This window comes from Theropithecus gelada, chromosome 9, assembly GCF_003255815.1.
Source record: "Theropithecus gelada isolate Dixy chromosome 9, Tgel_1.0, whole genome shotgun sequence".
NCBI lineage: Eukaryota > Metazoa > Chordata > Mammalia > Primates > Cercopithecidae > Theropithecus > Theropithecus gelada.
In genome coordinates, this window is record NC_037677.1 from 34838086 (window position 1) to 34862016 (window position 23931).

General features: G+C 41.9%; 1 protein-coding gene across 1 annotated transcript; it reads left to right on the top strand.

The window, feature by feature from the left end:
* The first annotated feature begins 8 nt into the window (after window positions 1-8).
* On the top strand, window positions 9-18344 carry CDNF (cerebral dopamine neurotrophic factor). Its single transcript, XM_025396756.1, has 4 exons — window positions 9-249; window positions 9803-9930; window positions 11919-12060; window positions 17446-18344. Exons 1-4 carry the CDS (start codon window positions 135-137, stop codon window positions 17622-17624), a joined length of 564 nt encoding a protein of 187 aa, XP_025252541.1. The 5' UTR covers window positions 9-134; the 3' UTR covers window positions 17625-18344.
* The last annotated feature ends 5587 nt before the right edge of the window (window positions 18345-23931 follow it).

Genomic DNA, 23931 nt, shown 5'->3' on the forward strand with positions numbered 1-23931 from the left:
TCAGTTCAGTTGCGTCATTTGTCCTGGCAACTACCGGCAGATTCTTTCCAACCTCGCACTCTACTCAGCTCGCTTCGGCAACTCGGTGGGCGGTGGGTGCGGGTGGCGGAGGCGATTGAAGCTGCTGGCCCAGCATGTGGTGCGCGAGCCCAGTTGCCGTGGTGGCCTTTTGCGCCGGGCTTTGGGTCTCTCACCCGGTGCTGGCGCAGGGCCAGGAGGCTGGGGGGCGACCGGGGGCCGACTGTGAAGGTGAGCGGTGTGCGACCTGCTTGCATGGCGGCGGCCCCGCGCTGGAGTGCAATGGCTGTCGGCTTTGGCTTCTCCTGGCCCTGGCTATAAATAACATTTCACCCAGTCCCTCGTTTTAGATCGCCCAAACCCAGCTCGAGCAAAAGCTCAAGCCGGGCCCAGTGGCAACGTGAGGTTACGTTGCGGTTTTGCTGTGAATATTAAACTTCAGCAGTAAAAGCTGCTGGGTTTGTATTTGGATTAGAGTTTGTGCAAAGACTGCTAGATTCAGATGATCCTGGCGCCAGATTGATTCTGCTGCGTCCAGCCAGCAAGATTTGCTTCCCCTTGCACAGAAGACGTCTTTCAAGTCCAAGCTAGTTGGTGACTCCCAAAAGGAAAACAAAACATGGCATTGAGTTGAGTGGCTTAAATCAGAAAACACAGCTAATATTTGTTAGGACTCTATAGGTGAAAGTTGCTTTGCAAAGGAGTACACTGACTCCTTGGGAAAGAGAGGAATACGAAAGAATGATTCCTTTTTGTTCACGGTATCTCAGCTGTGAACTTGCAGTCACAATACATGGGTCTGTGTCCCACCAAGTCCCCTAGCTCTGAGACTTTGATTTTTGCAAAATCAGCATACTTCACTTTAGAGATCTGTTGGCAAAGGCAAAGAAGTTAAGTGGCTATGCTAGCCCCTTCCTTCTGTACGCCTGTAGCGCTCACTCCATGTTTTACTGAAAATGATTAGTTTAAATGTATATGCCCTGAGCTGGAAAATATATCCCTAGAGAACAGGAAATTGTAGGTTCATCATATATGTTGAGTGAATGGATGGATATAGTCGTACTAAAGTTATGTTTTTGTTTGTTTTTTTGTTTTTGTTTTTGTTTGAGACAGAGCCTCGCTGTGTCGCCCAGGCTGGAGTACAGTGGCACAATCTTGGCTCACTGCAGCCTCCACCATCAGGTTCCAGCGATTCTCCTGCCTCAGCCTCCCGAGTAGCTGGTACTACAGGCACCACCACCACGCCCAACTAATTCTTATATTTTTCGTAGAGATGGAGTTTCACCATGTTGGCCAGACTGGTCTTGAACTCCTGGCCTCAGGTGATTGGCCTGTCTCAGCCTCCCAAAGTGCTGGGATTACAGGCGTGAGCCACAGCGGCCAGTCCTTAAAGTCTTAATAATTGGAGCCCAGCTTTCTATCAGCTCTGCAATAATTAAACTTTTCTCCAGAAATTTAAAATATCTACATGATGTTGTTATTTGATATAAAGATATTTATTTAGCTAAGTTATAATTTTGCTCAAAACTGTGCTATAATTGTGTTCTATACTTTTAAAGCAGAATTTTTGAGGCAAAGACAGTTGATTTGATGACTCATCTGGAGCTCCCACTTACAAACATTTCAATAGAGACAGCATATGGATTAATTAAGTGGAAAGCATATGCTGTCTGTCCTAAATTTATTACAGCATGCTGTGATTATTAACTTGCATGTCTAACTAACCTGTGTGTATGTTTCATCTGTTAGGTAAAGAAGCTGTATAATCGCAGAGGAAAGACATAACAGTTTGGTGACTAAAAGAACTAGATTCTGCATCCAGCTGTATTACTGCTTATGAGTGATCTTCCCTCCTCAGCCTCCTTTCTTATTTACAACTTAATTTCTTCTCAATGTATAAGATTAAAATGCCATATTATATATACTCTAGAGCGAAGGTAAAAAAACTAAATGGTTCATGAGCCGTCTCAGACCTATTGATATATTTTGTTACATTTACAAAATATTTTGAAAAAAATTAAATTCACTGGGTACATTTTAAAATTGGGAAATTTTATGTAAAAATTCATATTTCTGGCTTTTCTCAAAAAACCAGATGACCTGGCAAGATTGGCCCTTATGGCAATATAGTAGAACTGGCTATTGGCTGCTCTTTTTAGAAAGGATGTGGGTTTTGAGTTGTTTGCCACCCCCACTCCGCCCCCAATTCAAATTGCTTAACTCTTCTTTTTCCTTGCCTGGCCCCTGTATATATTCAAGTTTGTGAATCCTACGTTAGCTAATGTGAGGTTTACTGGAAAAACGTAAATATTTCCAAGTCTCTTTTAAAGGATTATATTATGGGACTATTTTAAACAACTTTTTATTTTAAAATAATTATAGATTCACTTATAGAACTAGCTGCCTTCTCACTGTTTCCAGTTGGATGTTATATTAGTCAAGGTTCTCCAGAGAAATAAAACCAATATAAAACCACAACGTAAATAAAAGAATTATGGCTATCCGAGGTTATTTTAGCAATAAAGACATCCTAGAAAACTTAAGAAGTTACTAATTTGTTAGGGCATTTGTGGCAAGGTTATTCTCTTCATGTAAGTCCAGAAAATGAGTTTCCTTTCTTGCCTTGACTTTTTTGTGGCGTGTGACACAACTGACATCTTTCCCTTTCAGAAACTGTCTTCTCTTCATGGTCACTATTCTGCTTTTTTCCTTCGTGTCTCTATGCCCACTTGTCCAGTGTGCCTTTGTGGGCTTCTGATCCTCTAGCCATGGCTTAGAATTTTCCAGGGTTCTGCCCTCTGCTCTTCTCTCTTCTTAGTCTACACACTCTTCTTGGCAACCCAAACCAACCTACCTCCAGTCTAATAAATCTCTAAGCTTATATCCACTGACCTTTCTAGAGTCCCAGACCTTGCATCCAATTGACTAGTGAACATGCCCTCTTAGATATGGTATACCTCAACATTCACACAGTCAAAAAAACAAAGTCATCATCTCCTTCCCTTCTCACTCCACTAAACCTGTTACTGTCATGCTTATGGTGACAGCATGGGCCAACCAGCTGGTCAACTAGCTTAGATTCTAGACTTCTCTTTCTCCCTTATCCCTTACAGCAAACCACTGCATCGTTGATTGTACCTCCTGACTGGCCCTGCTCCTTTCTCCTTACCCAAGTCCAGGACTTTCTTGCAGACCTTCACCAGTTTTCCCCTCCGTATTGTCAAAACAGCATTCTTCCTGCTACCTGTCTCCCTCCCGTCTAGTCCCCTGGCAGGGCTATCATATTACTTCCTTATTTAGTACTAATACTAAATAAGTCCTTATTTAGTACTCAGCAGTTTCCCAGTTTCCTCCAGGTGCCGCTCTTTTGTTTCCCCACAGTATCTAACACACTTCTCATATTGTTTTGGTCTCTGAAAGTCAAGGCAGTGTCTCTCACCACATCATTTCTAGCAGCTACCATACTGCATGGCGTATGGTAGGCGCTCAGTTTGTTGAAGAAATGTATGCATATATGCTGTGATAAAATTTTGGGTATCTTTTATTGAGTCAAATGTACATCTTGAAAAGGACAAGTTAACATTCCTAACTTTCATCAGCTAGATGATACATTGGCAGAGTGATAGTTGAGGTATAGAAATCATATGAAGGTATACTGTGGGAAATACTTAAGAGCGATGAGGCACTGGAATACTGGGGGTTTCTTTTATATGAGACAAGAATTAGAGGTTACTAGGAGACTTTGATGATAGTTTCTTTTTCTTTTTTTTTTTTTTTTTTTTTTGAGACAGAGTCTAACTCTGTCGCCCGGGTTGGAGTACAGTGGCATAGTCTCAGCTCACTGCAACCTCTGTCTCCCGGGCTCAAGTGATCCTCCCTCCTCAGCCTCCTGAGTAGCTGGACTACAGGTGCTTACCACTACGCCCAGCTAATTTTTTATATTTTTAATAGAGATGAGGTTTCACTATATTGCCCAGGCTGGTTTTGAACCCCTGAGCTCAAGTGATCTGCCAGCCTTGGCCCCCTAAAGTGCTGGGATTACAAGCGTGAACCCCCGTGCCTGGCCTAATGACAGTTTCTGGTGACTTGTAGCATTGATCATTACAGCGGTTTTCTTCTTTGCATACTGGATATATTTGCTAATTAAACTCAGCAAAATACATGTTGAGAGGGATCTCATTTTTCACATTTAACACAGCAGACCCATTACACATTCCTTTTAACACTGTGCTCACTTGCCTTTTGGAATAACACTCACTCTTTGTTCTTAGCCTACTTCACTGCCTGCTCCTTTCAGTCTTTTTCTGGTTGTTTTCCATCTTCCCAATTGCTAAACATTGGGATTTCACGAGGCTGAGACCCAGGACTGTGTCTCTTTTCCATCTCTCCTTACTTTGTGTTCTTATCTTAAAAATGCCATTTAAATGTTGATGGCTTCCAGATATATATATTCATCCTAGATCTTATACCTGATCTTCAAATTTCTATATCTAGCTGCCTTCTCACTGTTTCCAGTTGGATGTTATATTAGTCAAGGTTCTCCAGAGAAATAAAACCAATAGGACCAAACAGAACACATAATCTACATCTATGTATCTTCTTAATATCTATAATATTTATCTATATAAAAAGGGATTTATTATAAGGAATTGACTCACAAGATTATGAAGGCTGAGAAGTCCAAAATCTGCAGTGTGGGCAAGCAGGCTGGAGACCCAGGAGAGCCTGTGGTATGAATGAAGTCTAAAGGGAGTATGCTGGAGAATTCCCTCTCTGTCAGGGAGGCTGGTCTATTTTGTTCTAGTCAGGCCCTCAACTAGTTGGGTAAGGCCCACCCGCATTATGGAGGGCAATCTGCCTTACTCAAAGTTCATCAATTTAAGTGTTAATTTCATCATTGCTACATAAAATTAACTATCACAGATGTCTAGAAGCATCTTGAACTTCATATGTCAAGACTGGATTCTGGCCAGGCGTGGTGGTTCACACCTGTAATCCAGCACTTTGGGAGGCTGAGGCAGGCAGATCACCTAAGGTTAGGAGTTAGAGACCAGCCTGGCCAACATAACGAAACCCCATCTCTACTAAAAATACAAAAATTAGCTAGGTGTGGTGACACGCACCTGTAATCCCAGCTACTCAGGAGGCTGAGGCACAAGAATCACTTCAGTCCGGGAGTTGGAGCTCGCAGTGAGCCAAGATCATGCCACTGCACTCCAGCCTGGGCGACAGAGCAAGATTCTGTCTCAAAAAAAAAAAAAAAAAAAAAAGATTAGATTCCTGCTTGGCACCATAAACTTGCTTCTCCTGTAGTCTGCCTCATTTCAGCGGATGGCAACTCCATGGTTCCAATTTCTTGGCCAAAATTATTGGGATTATCTTTGATTACTCTCTCTCTCTCTCCCCCCAACTCTGACATGTTACATCTGGTTCATTAGTGAATTATTTTGGCTCTTCCTTCAAGATAGGTCCAGAGTGTCACCACTTTTCCTGCCCGCTATAGCTATTACCGTGGTCTAAGAGATGCAACTATTTTGAGAACCTGTAAACTGGTCAGCTGGTCTCCCTGCTTTCTTTTCTGCTTCCTTGTAATCCTTTCTTCAGACAGCCTTCAGAGACATCCTTTATGAATCATGTCAGACCATAGCTCTTCTCTACTCAAAACCTTAAATGGCTTCCAACCTTAAACGGCTTCCCTTCTCAGAGTGACATCCAGAGACCTTACCATGCTTGAAAGACCCTGGATGCCCCGGCATGCTGCTGCCTATTTGATCTCATTTGCTACACACCTCCCTCTTCCTCCCTCTACTTTAGCCACACTGGCCTTCTGGCTGTTCCTTGAAGCCACCAAGGACACTCCTGCATCTGAGCCTTGGTACTTGCTGTCCCTTCTGCCTGTGGAGTTCTTTCTCAAGTCATCCACTGAAATTGTTCTTCCCCTTCCTTCAGGTGTCTGCTTGAATATGACTTTACCTAAGAGACCTTTCCTAACCAACCCATTAAGAATCATACTATCAAGGGCAAGGACTTTGTTTTCTTCATTACTGAATCTCAGGAACCTAGAACACTGTTTTGCACTTACTAGTCGCTTAATATTTGTTAAAAACATAAATGACTGGCTATTATATTTAGTATTCTGTTCATGTTGATAACATTAGAAATAAAAATATATGGGCTGGGCACAGTGGCTCATGCCTGTAGTCCCAGCACTTGGGGAGGCCAAGGTGGGCAGAGCACGAGGTGAGGAGATCGAGACCATCCTGGCTAACATGGTGAAACCCCGTCTCTACTAAAAATACAAAAAATGAGCCAGGTGTGGTGGCACATGCCAGTAGTTCCAGCTACTCAGGAGGCTGAGGCAGGAGAATTGCTTGAATCCCAGAAGGTGGAGGTTGCAGTGAGCTGAGTGAGCTGAGATCGCACCACTGCGCTCTAGCCTAGGCAACAGAGCAAGACTCCGTCTTGGAGAAAAATAAATAAATTTAAAAAAAAAAATATATATATATATACACACACACACACACACATATGACTCTAAGCTGTAAAAGATGACATGATTGGCCAGTCATCTAGAAACAACTGAAAATAAAAAATGTGAAAATATTGTAAAGTATGAGTTGGGAAGGCATACCCAGAAGCCAACTACAGAGTGGAAGTGGGAGTCCAGTGGGTTGAAGGGGGCACTGAAGCTGGCTTTACCTTGGATCATTTGTTAGCCAGGTGATCTGAACTAAAGTTTTCATGGTTTTGGCCAAATGAACACAAGTCCCAGGCATTTCCAAGTTAGGAGTGTGAGAGCAGATCCTCTCCCAATGAATTCAGGGCCCCAAAGAACTAGCCCTTCGTTATAAAGGGTGAACTGAAAATAACTACAACCTATTTCCATCTTTAGAGACTAAAAGAAATAGTTTAACTTGAACTTTTTTACTGAGTAAAAGGAAAAACAAAACTATTTCTTGGTAACTCATAATTAGAAGCTGGTGCCCATAGGTAGGGGCTGAAGGCCCCATTCACACTGCTAGGATGATCTGAAACATCTTGAACTGATTATTTAGTTGAAAGTGATTTTAAGTAGATCATACCCTCAGGCATCAGCAAATGTGAGTCTTGGTTTTGTTTTTATTTTTTGAGACGGAGTTTCACTCTTGTCGCCCAGACTGGAGTGCAATGGTATGATCTCGGCTCACTGCAACCTCCGCCTCCTGGGTTCAAGCATTTCTCCTGCCTCAGCCTTCCAGGTAGCTGGGATTACAGGTGCCCGCCACCACTCCTGGCTAATTTTTGTATTTTTAGTAGAGACAGGTTCCACCATGTTGGCCAGGCTGGTCTCAAACTCCTGACCTCAGGTGATCCACTTGCCTCAGCCTCCCAAAGTGCTGGGATTATAGGCATAAGCCACCACGCCCAGCCAGCAAATGTGAGTCTTACTTACAGGAACCCACATTCAACCTAGTCCTTAAAGAATTCACACAGTTAAAGTTCTAAGAAATAGAGCTCTCACTTAGAAAAGGCTCGAACCCCTAGGGAAGAAGGGCACAATAAGTGATAGCCAGCTGGGACAAAAAACAGAAGAAACACACCCCTGCAATGACTTCAGGTATTGGAATAATCAGGCATAGAAGTTAGGTTTTTTTATGTTTAAAGAAACATAGAACATAAACCTAACCCATCCCTACCCATAGAGGACTATAAAGAAATTTACCTTGACACTGAGCAAAGTAGAAAAAAGAAAAAATATAGATCTCTGAGATATGATAACAACAAAACATCCCTCACTTGTATTTGCAGCCAAAATTCACATCAGGGGCCCCAAAACTTCAAGCTATATATTTTGTTTAAAGCAGCACCTGGCTAGTTGCCCTTAGGCCCTGAGAAATACAAACACAAATCCTTACTGGAAATAATGCTCATTCATCTCAGGCTTCAAACAATCTTCACAAATAAGATTTGAGGGGTATGAGTATCATGTGGTGCAAAATAAGCAAGCACACAAAGAAACACGGCACCAGGAACAAGAACCTATAGAAACAACAAATAGAAACGTACTCTGGGCCTGATGCGGTGGCTCACGCCTATAATCCCAGCACTTTGGGAGGCCGAGACGGGCGGATCACTTGAGGTCAGGAGTTTGAGACCAACCTGGCCAACATGGTGAAACCTTGTATCTACTGAAAATATAAAAATTAGCCGGTCATGGTGGCAGGTGCCTGTAATCCCAGCTACTCAAGGGGCTGAGGCAGGAGAATCACTTGAGCCAGGGAGGCAGAGGTTGCAGAGTAGAGATTGCGCCGTTGCACTTCAGCCTGGGTGACAGAGTGAGACTTCGTCTTAAAAAAAAAAAACTCTGAAGACTTCAGATACTGAAATTTTCAGACACAGATCATAAAATAATTATGTTTAGTGTGTTTAAAGATATAAAAAACAAGCTTGAAAATATCTTCAAGAAATAAGGAACTAGAAGAAATGACCTAACAAGCCTCCCATTTTAGCCTCCTCAGTAGCTGGGACCACAGCCTGTGCAGAGACAGAGTCTCACTGTGTTGCCCAGGCTGGTCTCAAACTCCTGGCCTCAAGAGATCCTCTCGCCTTGGCCTCCCAAAGTGTTGGGATTACAGGCGTGATCCACCGTGCCCAGCCTGGTTTCACTTTAGGCTCATAACGATGGAAATAAAGACTTACGCAGATCACCAAGGGGCTTCATTCAAGATTCTTATTCAGGTTTTTCTCTGTACTTACAATTATGCTGTCCCAAAATGGTAGCCTATAGATGGGTATATTTTCTTTTAGGGTTAGCCAAATTTTGTGGAAAAGTTATTATTTTAGGTAGAACTTGGTTCCAATGATTGATTGATTTAATAAACTGATACGTGTCCACTGCATTTCGGCCCAATACTAAACTAATAGCAACAGGCCTGAAATCATTCTTTTTATTTATATTTTTTATTTTCTTGAGGCAGGGTCTCGCTCTGTCACCCAGGCTGAAGTGCAATGGCGCAAATGCAGTGACTTGATCATAGCTCACTGCAGCCTCCATCTGCCAGGCTTAAGTGACCCTCCCACCTCAGCCTCTTGAGTAGCTCAGACTACAGGCATGCACCACCATGCCTGGCATATATATATATATATATATATATACACACACACACACACACACACACACACACACACACACACATATATATATATATATATATTTTTTTTTTTGTAGTAGAGACAGGGTCTCACTATGTTGTCCAGACTGACTTCAAACTCCTGGGCTCAAGTGATCTTTCTGCTTCTGCCTCCCAAAGTGCTGGGATTACAGATGTGAGCCACCATGCTTGGCCCCCAAATCATTCTTACCTAGCCTTGGAATCCACTGTTATGAAGCATTGACTCATATGGACTTTTTTTTTTTTTTTTTTTTCTGTGAGACGGAGTCTTGCTCTGTTGCCAGGCTGGAGTACAGTGGTAAGATCTTGGCTCACTGCAACCTCCGCCTCCTGGGTTCAAGTGATTCTCCTGCCTCAGCCTCCTGAGTAGCTGGGACTACAGGCGCGTGCCACCATTCCTGGCTAATTTTTTTGTATTTTAGTAGGGATGAGGTTTCACCATGTTGGCTGGGATGGTCTCGATCTCCTGACCTTGTGATCTGCCCACCTCAGCCTCTCAAAGTGCTGGGATTACAGGCGTGAGCCACCATGCCCAGCCCCATATGGACTTTTTAATGTGGTTAGTGGGTCATATGCATAGGTGTGGTAGTGGTTAAGTTGTGCATGCAGACATATTTATTTGTTCCTTCCAGTATGTAAAGAATTCTTGAACCGATTCTACAAGTCATTGATAGACAGAGGAGTTAACTTTTCACTGGACACAATAGAGAAAGAATTGATCAGCTTTTGCTTGGATACCAAAGGAAAAGAAAACCGCCTGGTATGGTTAATTTCACCTTTCATTTTCCCCATGTGCTTGAAGAAAACTGCTAATAGTTTCATTTCTTAGACACGATGTCATCCTACTTATGTTTGCCTCAGGCATGTCCATCGTAGAGCACGCAGCAAGCAGAAATCCATCTTCCAGTGACATGTAGTTCTGCGTGTTTTCATCCAGAATATTTCCAGTGTTACTTTACTTTCTGAGTATACCACAGGCAACCAATTCTATGTTTTCTTTTTTCTTTTTTTTGAGAGAGAGTCTTGCTCTGTTGCCCAGGCTGGAGTGCAGTATCGCAATCTCAGCTCACTGCAACCTCTGCCTCCTGGGTTGAAAGCATTCTTGTGCCTCAGCCTCCTGAGTAGCTAGGATTACAGGTGTGCACCACCACACCCTGCTAATTATTTATTTTTAGTAGAAACAGGGTTTCACCATGTTGGCCAGGGTGGTCTTGAACTCCTGACCTCAGATGATCCGCCCGCCTCAGTCTCCCAAAGTGCTGGGATTACAAGTGTGGGCTACCATGCCCAGCCCAATTCTATGTTTTCTTAAATGAAATTATGAAACTGAATTCCTAATAAGAATTTACCATTGTAAGAGTGGGTGGGCTTTCCGTTTCTTACCAAGACAATTAGCCAAACTTATCAAAATATTTTACATTATTATTTGTATGTAATTAATGAAGTATTTATATTTTCTTCTAATGGCATTAATATGGTGCTTCCTGGGTATACACATATGGCTTGTTTCAAGATACTGTTTTATATCACTAAAGACAATTTGGGGCCAATTCCTTTTTGCCTAAAATTGTCAGATTGTCAGTTACATCTGCACACCATGGACATATTGTAAAGCTCATGTCATTTATCTGTATCTATCTATATTTTTTTGAGACAGGGTCTCCCTCTGTCACCCAGTCTGGAGTCCCAGTGATCTTTGCTCACTGGAGCTTCTACCTCCCAGGCTCAAGTGATCCTTCCACCTCAGTCTCCCAAGTATCTGGGACTAAGGCACATGCCACCATGTCCAGTTAATTTTTGGATTTTTTTTTTTTTTTTTTTTTTTTTTTGTAGAGACGGGGTTTGACCTTGTAGCCCAGGCTGATCTCAAACTCCTGAGCTCGAGCAATCCACTCACCTTGGCCTCCCAAAGTACTTGGATTACAGGTGTGAGCCACTGTGCCCAGCCAACGTTTATATTTTTAAATGTAAAATTCTGAAGTCAGGGAACTTGAATGTCAGAATTGCCTGATGGGAAAAGACATGGACTCTAGAGCCAACGTGCTGGGTTTTGTAATTTTGTCTCTTCTATTGCTAGATGGGGGGAACTTCAGTTGGCTTGGGTATAAAATACAGATAATAATAGTACTTAATTCAAAGGATTGTTGTGAGGCATAAATAAGTTAATACCTTTAAAACACTGAGAGCAGCACTGACACAGAGAAAATACTTAGTGTCAGCTCATTAGTCTTTGAATACCATGTGATTGTAGGGCACGTCTAATTTGGATGATCACGAGAATGTACTCACTTGTTTCCTGGTGGCTTAGTCAGCAGGGGTTAAAATTTAATAGCTGAGCCAGGAAAACCAGGTTAACCTCCTCCTCCTCCTCCTTCTTCTTCTTCCTCTTCTTCCTCTTTTCTTCTTCTTTCTTCTTCTTCTTTTTTTTTTTTTTTGAGATGGAGTCTCACTGTCGCCCAGGCTGGAGTGCCCTGGCACGATCTCGGCTCACTGCAACCTCCGCCTCCTTGGTTCAAGCGAGCATGCCTGGCTAATTTTTGTAGTTTTAATAGAGATGGGGTTTCACCATGTTGGCCAGGCTGGTCTCGAACTCCTGACCTCAAATGATCTGCCCACCTCAACCTCCCAAAGTGCTGGGATTACGGGCGTGAGCCACCGTGCCCAGCCTACCTCTTTCTGACTTCTTGATACTGTATTCCTTTCTGTCTTCATTGTCTGGAACACTCAATTCTCTTCATTTTCCTTCAGTGCTATTATCTAGGAGCCACAAAAGACGCAGCCACGAAGATCCTAAGTGAAGTCACACGCCCAATGAGTGTGCATATGCCTGCAATGAAGATTTGTGAGAAGCTGAAGAAGTTGGATAGCCAGATCTGTGAGCTGAAATATGGTATAACATAGCCCCATGTTTTTCCCAGTAGGTCCAATGGATTCCCAAACCTCTAACCTTGGGGCCATGTCTTCTAAAAATTCAGTGTTAAAAGGAAAGGAATTCACCACTCATCAATAAGTTGCTGGGCTGATGAATGGTACCTATGGCCATTTGAGTTTCGTTGAGGGAAGACAAATAAATAGTACAGGCATAATCAGCATTAGGTTAAAATTGCCAACGAGGCCGGGCGCGGTGGCTCAGGCCTTTAATCCCAGCACTTTGGGAGGCCAAGACGGGTGGATCGCAAGGTCAGGAGTTCAAGACCACCCTGGTCAATATAGTGAAATCTTGTCTCTACTAAAAAAATAAAAAATAAATTAGCTGGGCGTGGTGGCGGGCACCTGTAGGCCCACCTACTTGGGAGGCTGAAGGAATCACTTGAACCCGGGAGGCGGAGGTTGTAGTGAGCCGAGATCCTGCCACTGCACTCCAGCCTGGGTGATAGAGCAAGACTCTGTCTCAAAAAAAAAAAAAAAAAAAAAATTGCCACCAAAATCAGAGTTTAAACTCCCAACACACCAAGACAATGCCAGATATGTATGTCAAGGAAAATCTCAACATATGAAGAGAGCAGCTACTCCCTCCTGGTGATTTAGATCTTGGTAATCTAATAAAACAAAATTGGTACCTATTCAAAGATGATACAAGGACTTTGAAGATGTAAAGATGACTATGACTTCCTTCCTAGGCAGAGCTACCATTCTGCCAGCTTTAAATGATAGGAAATTGGTTATTCACATCAAATCAGGTTTTGCCTGGTGAAATAGTTTATCAGAGGGTGCCCAAAACAAACAGCAAGGCAAGGAAGATGTCCTATGTTTTTGTTGTTGTTGTTGTTTTCCGAGACGAAGTCTCACTCTGTCACCCGGGCTGGAGTGCAGTGATGCGATCTTGGCTCACTGCAACCTCTGCCTCGCGGGTTCAAGCAATTCTCCTGCCTCAGCCTCCCAAGTAGCTGGGATTACAGGCACGCACCATCATGCCTGGCTAATTTTTGTATTTTTATTAGAGATGAGGTTTCACCATATTGGCCAGGCTGGTCTTGAACTCCTGACCTCAGGTGATCCACCTGCGCTGGTCTCTCAAAGTGCTGGGATTACAGGTGTAAGCCACATGCCCAGCCAGGAGATGTCCTATTTTAAAACGTTATCCTTGGCCCCATACATTTCACATGGATAGATCTATTCTTTTACCATGATTTGTATCTGGGCTAGACATTTAGGTAGATTGAGTGGGTGTCATAAAAGGATGGGGAATTCCTTCCTCAGCCTATCCATGACACCTGAAATCCCACTTCATTCCTTTTAAGTCATTGTTTTACATACATTACATACCCAGTATAGTACTGTCAACTACCTAAGTAATTAACATCCACCTCTAAGTTATTTTAGTCTTATTTTCCAACACAGCCATGTAATAGTCCTATGTACCTATAGCCACATAGCTAGCTGTAAGTAGGTTTACTGTTGAAAGTTACCAAAGGCGACCTACTTCTCAACTTGCAAAGCACAAGTCCTAACTTCCAGGGTAGTTATTAGAGTAGGCATCCCTTTTTTATTGGCTTCCAAGCCATGAAATAGGGGCAGAAATCACTGAGTCCATATAAACAGTATTCACAAACCTGGCCGGATGCGACGGCTCACACTTGTAACCTCAGCACTTTGGGAGGCCGAGGCAGGCAGATCTTTAGAGCCCAGGAGTTCAAGACCAACCTGGGCAACATGGCGAAACCCCATCTCTACAAAAATACAAAAAATAGCCAGGTGTGGTGTTGAGTGCTTGTAGTCCTAACTACTTAGGAGGTTGAAGTGGGAGGATCACCTGAGCCTGGGAAGTCAAGGCTCTGGTGAGCTGTGATTTTTTCATCGCACTCCAGCCTGAGTGACAGAGTGAAACCCCGTCTGAAAAATAAATAGATAAAATAAAAACAAATAAAAGCCAATATCACAAACCTCTTCTGAGTTTTTTAATTCAACAATTTTATTATGAATAACTTCTCCTATATCCAAGGAATCTTACAAGGCTCCTTAAACAATGGAAAAACAAATCAGATATTATTGAGAAGAAATGACTACCTAATGTTTTGGCGATGCTGGCCACTAGAGGCCCTTGGGGAGCTATGAACTAGTTTTAATCTTTGTGTGGACCTTTACTTTGGAGTTTGGGGGCATCACAGAGGTTTTCCTCTTTTTAAAGTTAATGCCAGATACCAAGTTCTATAGAAAAACTCAAAGAAACTACTGACATTTACAAAATAAAAGTATTTTTCTCCTTCAGTCTCTTATCTTGAATAGACTAATAGTTCTTAATTTTCCTCCCCAGCTATTGTGAGCAGGAAAGATAAGATTAAACAGGGACCTTTGTGCTGTGGGAGATTAATAATTTGGGCTATACAAGTTTCTACTTTAAAAAGTATTCTATCAAATCAGACATGAAATTAACAAGCAAGATAAGTGTGGAGTTGGAGTATGTTTTCAATTAGGAAGGTGCCATTTGGTTTTTGACCTGAAATAATGTTTTCATTTGCTTGCTTTGTGTTTAAAAAGGATAGGGAATCACTATAAAAATTTAAGGGTTCTCTGGAGCACCGTGTATAGCTGACCCTCCAAATACAAAAGTCTTTTAACATCAAACTTTTAAATTAGAACAGAGTTACTGGAAAGTTTTGACAAATAATTTGACAAATATTAGGTTTTTAATGTTTTTAAATGTTGTGTTCTACTATGCAGAGGTAAAAAAGAGAAAGAACTTTCAAGAGAAGTCAAGCCGAAAAAATTCTAGGCTGCCACTAATTGTTTAATAAATAAACTTAAATGTTGTATTCATGGTCAAAGTGAACACCGGACAAGTGGGGAGGGGCAAAAAACACTTTTTTTTTTTTTTTTTGGACAGTCTCGCTCTGTCGCCCAGGCTGGAGTGCAGTGGCGTGATCTCTGCTTACTGCAACCTCAACTTCCTGGGTTCAAGAGATTGTCCTGCCTCAGCCTCCTGAGTTGCTGGGATTACAGGTGTGTGCCACCACGCCCATCTAGACTTTCTTTTGAAAGAGGAAAAGTACCTCTTTCTGATAGGAAAATTATAATTATTGGTATATTACAGATGAGCTTTTTTTTTTTTTTTCCAATTTTGGACTTTTTCTCAATCTTTTCAGCAATTGAGAAGTAACTGAGTTCTTGATATTTTCTGCACACAAGCTATAAACAGGGAAATAGTAGTCTTGCTAGAGGAGGTTAGATGTTAGTGACAAGTATCATTGGCAAGAATTTTAGAAATCAGGTTGGCTGGCACAAAGCACTAGCATTGGAGAAGTGGGAATAACACAAAGAGTTTTATGTGCTGTAATAATTTAGCAACCTAATCCCAGTAGGGGCTGGGCATCAGGTGAGTTTCAAAACAGAGATCCCAAACGATTAAGGTTCAGCGAGAATATTCCTGATTTTATTCACGTGTTTGCATTTCTTTACATTTTTATTTAAAACCCAATAGTGCTATGTCATGTGTATAAGCTCATTTGCTTTGCCAAAGATACATCTTCCTAGAAAAAGTGAACCATAACATTTTGCCGGTTAATTACAATCTATGGCTTTCAAGTTGGCCACAAACTAAGGCCATCCCAAAGTAACTGATTGGCTCTTATGAGTTTCCTTCTTGTTACCTTAACAGTAGCAATTTGGATACAGTGCTATTTGTTTTAGGAATACTGAGCTTGAGAATGCTCCAAATGGTAGTAAACATTGTGGAACTACATAGGCCTTTAGTTTTGAAGCAAATATAATCTCTTGGAAAGAAAGTCAAATTAAAAACACAAATTATCCCAATAACTTTGTATACACCATTGTCCTTCACTACCTGTGCAGGAGGGGTTCTGGGACCCTACTCGGACACTAAAATCCTGATGCTTAAGTATTTGCATATAACCTATGCACATCTTCCCTCCTGTATACTCTAAATCATCTCTAGATTACTTATAATACTTAATACAATGAAAATGCTATTTGTATTAGTCTGTTCCCACATTGCTGTAAAGAACTATCGGCCAGGCACGGTGGCTCACACCTGTAATCCCAGCACTTTGGGAGGCCGAGGCAGGCAGATCAGCTAAGGTGAGGAGTTCAAGACCAGCTTGGCCAACATGGTGAAACCCTGTCTCTACTAAAATACAAAAATTAGCCAGGCATGATGGCGGGTGCCTGTAATCCCAGCTACTTGGGAGGCTGAGACAGGAGAATCGCTTGTACCTGGGAGATGGTGGTTGCGGTGAGCAGAGATTGCGCCACTGCACTCCAGCCTGGGTGGCTGAGCAAGACTCCATCTCAAAAAAAAGAAAAAAATTAAAAGAAAAAGAAAAAGAAAAAGAACTATCTAAGACTGGGCAATTTATTAAGAAAAGAGGTTTAATTGGCTCACGGCTCCACAGGCTGTACAGGAAGCATGGCTGGGGAGGCCTCAGGAAACTTACAATCATGGCAGAAGGCAAAGAGGAAGAGGCATGTCTTACATGACTGCAGCAGGAGGAAGAGCGCAAAGCGGGAGGTGCTACACTTTGAAACTACCAGATCCCGGGAGAACTCACTCACTATCATGAGAAAAGCTAGGGTGAAGTCCACCCCCATGATCCAGTCACCTGCCAACAGCCCCTTCTCCAACAGTGGGGATTACAATTCCACATGAGATTTGGGTGGGGACACAAATCCAACCCATATCATTGTAAATAGTTGTTATACTGTATTACTGTATTGTTTGTATTTTTTTTTTTTTTTTTTCCGAGACAGAGTCTCAATCTGTCTCCCAGGCTGGAGTGCAGTGGTGTGATCTCTGCTCACTGCAACCTCAATCTCCCAAGTTCCAGAAATTCTCCCGCCTCAGCCTCCCAAGTAGCTAGGATTACAGGCATGCCACCACCATGCTCACTTATTTATTTTTATTCTTTTTTTTAGTAGAGATGGGGTTTCACCGTGTTGTCCAGGCTGGTCTCGAACTCCTGACCTCAGGTGATTCGCCCACCTCGGCCTCCCAAAGTGCTGGGATTACAGGCGTGAGCCACCGTGCCCAGCCCTGTTTGTATTTTTTAATTGTTGTAGTGTTATCTTTAATTTGTTTAGAATATTTTTGATCTGTGGTTGGTTGAGTCTGCAGATGCAGAACCCACTGATAGAGAGGGCCGCTGTACCACATTTTCCTTTGGGTGTGTCTTGGTTTCCATGGAAACTGGAATCATTGCCCACCTTGGATCATAGGGTAGTCAGCATGGGATAAGCAAACTATATGCTTTTTGAAGCGATTCATAGGGATTTTTTTTTTCCATTTGTTTTGTAATTGGCTTTTTTCTTTTTTGTCATTTAGAAAAAACACTGGACTTGGCATCCGTTGACCTGCAGAAGATGAGAGTGGCAGAGCTGAAGCAGATCCTGCATAGCTGGGGGGAGGAGTGCAGGGCCTGTGCAGAAAAAACTGACTACGTGAATCTGATCCAAGAACTGGCCCCCAAGTATGCAGCAACACACCCCAAAACAGAGCTCTGATCTCCAACACCAGCACATTTGTGACTTGTAATTAGAGAGAAAAATGACCCTCTAGTATATGGACATGTTGATTAAGGATAACTGGGAAATACATCATATTTGGTCTCATGCTTTTTGTGTTGGTATTATTCCGCAGAATTTTGTTACCTGGGTTTATGAGTAAAACTAATACTATTGATAACTTACATTTGCAATGTACCAAAAGCTAAAAGTTCCTTTCTCATAAGTTTCTTGGAAGTGCTATGTCAGTTTTCATTGCCTGTCTCCTAAAAGTCACCTACTGACAAATTGATGGAGTAAATTGATTCCAAGAAAGAAGAAGGTGTTCAGAGACTCCTCTCTGGATGCAATTTTAAAATATATTGGACTACAATGAAAGACACAACAGTCAGGTTATTTAATGCACAACTTCAATCCCAAATACAGAATCAAAAGTTTTTCTAAAGTAAATGTTCTGTTTTCACTCTACATTGTAGCTCTCTTTGGTATCAGAAATGGTCAAGCAGGAGTACTGGTTTTTCCCATTGGAAGAAAACCCACTTAAACCTACTTGAAGAAAATAGAGAGGTCAAGAACCCCTATAAGTATAGCCAATGTTTGGCAATTATATCAACATTTACATTATTAATTGAACCAAGCTCAAGGTCTTTTTCATTGCTTAGTATCACATATCAGACAAGTTTTTGATAGAAGATTAAAGCATATTAAAAACACGCATAGACAACTTGGAACGTTACCATTCTTAATGCTATTTTATCAGTTTGTAGTTGTAAAATCGTTTTTGGTTTCATTTTCTGGCCACATAAGAATAAGAAAACCACAGTAGAAGTGGCTGCCTCTGTGTGGCAGGCAGAGCTGGGGAATACTGAAAAAACATTTCCTTGGAACTTTCTGGAGTGATGGGAATGTCCTATATCTTGATTGGCGTGGGGATTACATGGGTAAATAAGATTGTCATCTGGTAGAAAAAATAAGATCTGGGCATTTTATTGTATGTATATAATATCTTTAAAAACTGCTGTAGAAAATTTATATGGAAATTAACTAAAATTAATTAATTCAACACACCTTGTTTGCCAGGCACAGTGGCTCACACCTGTAATCCCAGCACTTTGGGAGGCCAAGGCGGGAGGATCACTGGAGCCTAGGAGTTATTAGAGATCAGCCCGAGCAACAGAGTGAGGCTCCGTCTCCACCAACAAATTTAAAATTAGCTGTGCATGATAGTGTGTACCTGTAGTCCCAGCTACTCGGGAGGCTGAGGTGGGAGGACTGCTTGAGCCTAGGAGGTGGAGTCTGCAGTGAGCTTGATCCTGCCACTGCACTTCAGCCTGGGCAACACAGCAAGACCCTGCCAGAAATTATGAAAAAACAAACAAAAAAGCCCACCTTGTTCATTCAAAGAATTGCATTTACTGGCCGGGGTTGTTTTCAGGGAGTGGAGGAGAAATTTTCAGACTGAAAATATACATCGAAAGCATAATTTTTAATTCTAAATGCTGCAGAGGTAAATGAATTTTCAGCTGGGCAGCTGAGAGGTCAGAGAGTTAGTGGTTCCTAAGGAAATATATACATGATGTAACTGAAAAGTGAGAATAAGAAAGCTGTGGTGTAATGAATGGTAAAAGTAATTACTGTTTCTGAATTTTGGCAGCTTCATTATCATCTGTAAAGCGTCTACTTTATTTTGAATTCTATCTTCAAAAAAACCAAAGTTAGTTTTTGGTTGTTTTTGTTTCTTTGAGACAGAGACTTGCTCTGTTGCCCAGGCTAGAGTGCAGTGGCACAATCTTAGCTCACTGCAAACTCAGCCTCCTGGGTTCAAGTGATTGTCCTGCCTCACCCTCCCGAGTAGCTGGGATTACAGGTGCCCACCACTATGCCCAGCTAATTTTTTTATATTTTTAGTAGAGACAGGGTTTTGCCATGTTGGCCAGGCTGGTCTTGAACTCCTGGCCTCAAGTGATCCACCCGCCTCAGCCTCCCAAAGTGCTGGGATTATAGGCATAAGCCACCATGCCTGGCCTCTGCAGAGTTTTCTTTTTTAAACTGCTTATAACCTTTATATTTGTTTTTATTTTTGCATTTTGAACCTATCAAGAAATGTGTTGTTTGAAAATATTATGTTTGGTGTCTGACCTCAAAATTGGGTCGCATTTCTATGTCTTTTTTTCAGGATACAAATTGAGGTAATAGACAGTGCTCAGCCAGTCATTTATATCCATGGTGTTTAGTCTGGCGTTTTTTTGTTTTTCATTTTTTTTTAACAGTCTCATTCTGTCACCCAGGCTGATATGCAGTGGCACTCTCAGTTCACTGCAACCTTCACCTCCCGGGTGCAAGTAATTCTCCTCCTTAGCCTCCCCAGTAGCTAGGATTACAGGCGTGCACCACCACACCTGGCTAATTTTTGCATTTTTAGTAAAGATAGGGTTTCACTATGTTGGCCAGGGTGGTCTCAAACTCCTGACCTCAAGCGATCCACCTGCCTTGTCCTCCCAAAGTGCTGGGATTATAGGCATGAGCCACTGTGCCCGGTCTAGCCTGTTTTTTTTTTTTTTTTTTTTTTTTTTTAAAGAGAATTTACATCAGTGCTTCTCAAACTGCACATACGGTGTTTATCACAGCACAGTTCACAATTGCAGAGAGATGGAATCAACCCAAGTGTCCATCAACTGGTAAGTGGATAAAGAAAATGTGTTTATGTTATCAGGCATCACATAAACATAATACAGCATGGAATACTACTCAGCCATCAAAAAGAACAAAATCATGTCTTTTGCAGCAACTTGGAGGGAACTGGAGGCCATTATTCTAAGTGAAGTAACTCAGGAATGGAAGACTAAACCTGTATGTACAAACCAGTATGTTTTCACTTATAAGTGGAAGCTAAGCTATAGGGTAAGCAGAGATGTAAAGAGTGGTGTAATGGACATTGGTGATTCAGAAGCAGGGAAGGTGGGAGGAAGGTGAGGGATATAAAACTACATATTGGGTACAATGTATGCTACCTGGGTGACAGGTGAGCCAAAATCTCAAACTTCACCACCATACAATTCATCTATGTGATCAAAAACCACTTGTGCCTCAAAAGCTATTGAAATAAAAAATAAATAGCTGAAGAGTACAAACAAACAAAAACTGGGCATAGAGGCAGTCTTGTTAAAGTAGGGGTTCTGATCCAGTGGGTCTGGGGTGGGCCTGAGATTCTGCATTTCTAGTGAGCTACCAAGTGATGTCGACACTACCCTTCCAGGACCACACGCTTTGAGTAGCAAAGGCCTAGGTCAAGGATCCTGCAATTGATACATACTTTTTCCCTTTGCCAGTGTCAACCTAAATAGTAAACAGAGAAAGGTTCTCTAAAAAAAGATGTTTATTTGGGGATAGAGCATTGCAATGGGAATATGCAAGCCTTAGCAAACTATGCGTACTCAAGGGAGGTAAAGGAAGACAAAGGTTTTTAAAAGTAAAAATGAGGGGGTGGGTGCAGTGGCTCACACCTGTAATCCCAGCACTTTGGGAGGCTGAGGCGGGTGGATCACCTGAGGCCAAGGGTTCAAGACCAGCCCGGCTAGCATGGTGAAACCCCATATCTACTAAAAACACAAAAAAATTAGCTGGGCCTGTTGGTAATCTCAGCTACTGGGGGAGGCTGAGGCAGAAGAATCGCTTCAACCTGTGAGATGCAGGTTGCAGTAAGCCGAGATCATGCCACTCCACTCCAGCCTGGGTGATGGAGTGAGACTCTATCTATCTCAAAAAAAAAAAAAAAAAAAGAGGAGGAGGATTGCATAATTGTCTTGAAATAATTTTTCTAGACCACAAAGATCAATCATAAAGGCGGTGCTAGTTTGAGTTTGGACAGATAGTCTCTGGGCTGATGCCCTTGCAGAAGAATTTTCTTGTGTGAAGTTGTGATGGCTTTTGTGGAAGATTATGATTTTTGGAGTGTTTTGTGATCGTTTATGTTATTAGGCCTACAAGCCTGAGAACCCTCTTTTCATGGCCTCCCCCAGCTCTATTTTCAGGGTTTTCTTAACATTTGTGTCTCTATTCTGATTCTCATGACTTTCACACCAGTCTTGATCAGTTATGTTTTTGATAGAGTTGAATGTAACAATAACAGCAACAACAAAATGAAACAAAAAAGTGTACAAGAGTTTATTCTCCCATATAAAAGAAGTCCAGAAGTAGCCAGTCCAGGGTAAATGTGGCAGTTCCACAAAGATATTAGGGACTCAGCTTGAACTTTTTGCTTCCCATCCTAGTGGTGGGTTTCATTTCTAACCCATGGGCCTAGTTGGATGCTGCAATTTACTATTTCAGAAGGGAGAAGGCATGAAAGAACTTGCCTCTAACCTGAGCCCCCTTTTTCTTCTCTTTTCTTTTTTTTTTTTTTTTGAGATGGAGTCTGGCTCTGTGGCCCAGGCTGGAGTGCAATGGCATAATCTCTGCTCACTGCAACCTCCACCTCCCGGGTTCAAGCGATCCTCCTGCCTCAGTCTCCCGAGTAGCTGGGATTATAAGCATGCATCACCACATCCAGCTAATTTTTGTATTTTTACTAGAGATGGGGTTTCACCAAGTTGGCCAGGATGGTCTCTATCTCCTGACCTCATGATCCTCCCGCCTCTGCCTCCCAAAGGGCTGGGACTACAGGCGTGAGCCACCACGCCTGGCTACATCTTTTTTTTGTTTTCTTTTGAGACAGAGTCTTACTCTGTTGCCCAGGCTAGAGTGCTGGCCTGATCTTGGCTCACTACAACCTCTGCCTCCCCGGTTCAGCAATTCTCGTGCCTCAGCCTACCGAGTAGCTGGGATTACAGGCACCTGCCACCACACCAGGCAAATTTTTTTGTATTTTTAGTAGAGATGGGGTTTCACCATGTTGGCCAGGCTGGTCTTAAACTCCTGACGTCAGTTGATCCACCCACCTTGGCCTCCCAAACTGCTAGGATTACAGGTGTGAGCTACTGCACCCGGCCCTGAGCTCACTTCTTTAAGGGAGCCTCCCTCATTCTACCTGCCTCCACTCCCACCCTCACGTCCCATATAACACTCTGCTTATATACCATTGACCAGAGCTTTTTTATTAAAAATGTTAAAATTTTTTTTTTATTTTTTAACTTTAGTTTCGGGAGTACATGTGCAGGTTTGTTATATAGGTAAACTTGTGTCATGAGGGTTTGTTGTACAGAGTCTTTCGTCACTCAAGTATTAAGCCTAGCACTCATTAGTTATTTTTCCTGATCCTTTCCCTCCTCCCACCTCCACCCTCCAATAGGACCCCATGTCTGTTGTTCCCTTCTATGTGTCCATGTGTTCTCATTATGTAGCTCTCACTTATAAGTAAGAACATGTAGTATTTGGTTTTCTGTTCTTGTATTAGTTTGCTAAGGATAATGGCCTCCAGCTAGCTCCATTCATGTTCCTTTAAAAGACAAGATCTTGTTCTTTTTGATGACTGTGTAGTATTCCATGATGTATATGTACCATATTTTCTTTATCCAATCTACCACTGATAGGCATTTGGGTTGATTCTATGTCTTTGCTATTGTGAAAAGTGCTATAACGAACATACACATGCATGCATCTTTTTTTTTTTTTTTTTTTGAGACAGTCTCACTCTGTCGCCCAGGCTGGAGTGAAGTGGTATGCTCTCAGCTCACTGCAACCTCTGCCTCCCAGGTTCAAGTGATTCTCGTGCCTCAGCCTCCTGAGTAGCTGGAATTACAGGCACACACCACCAAGCCTGGCTAACTTTTGTATTTTTAGTAGAGACGGGGTTTCACCATGTTGACCAGACTGGGTCTTGAACTCCTGACCTCAAGTGATTCGCCTGCCTCAGCCTCTCAAAGAGCTGGGATTACAGGTGTGAACCACTGTGCCTGGCTGCATGTATCTTTATGATAGAATGATTTATATTCCTTTGGTCTACCCAGTAATGGGTTTGCTAGGTTAAATCACTGACCAGGACTTAATCACGTGTCCAACTTGGCTGCAAAGGAGTTCAGGAAATAATATCTTTTGGTAGGCTTCATTGCTACCCAGATAAAATCATCTATATATGATGAATATATATATGAATATATGTGTGTATATATGTATATATAATATATGCATTTATATATTATATATAATATATTTATAATATATAGAATATACAATATACTATAAAATTACATATTAATTATATATTATACTAACATAAATTGTATATTAATTATATATTATATTGATATATAATATATTAATTATATATTATATTGATATATAATACATTAATTATATATTATATTGATAT

Coding starts and splice junctions, on each gene's coding strand:
- CDNF (XM_025396756.1), top strand. CDS start 135: ATGTGGTGCGCGAGCCCAGTTGCCGTGGTGGCCTTTTGCGCCGGGCTT. Junction 250..9,802: donor ACCGGGGGCCGACTGTGAAG/GTGAGCGGTGTG, acceptor TGTTCCTTCCAG/TATGTAAAGAATTCTTGAAC. Junction 9,931..11,918: donor AAGGAAAAGAAAACCGCCTG/GTATGGTTAATT, acceptor ATTTTCCTTCAG/TGCTATTATCTAGGAGCCAC.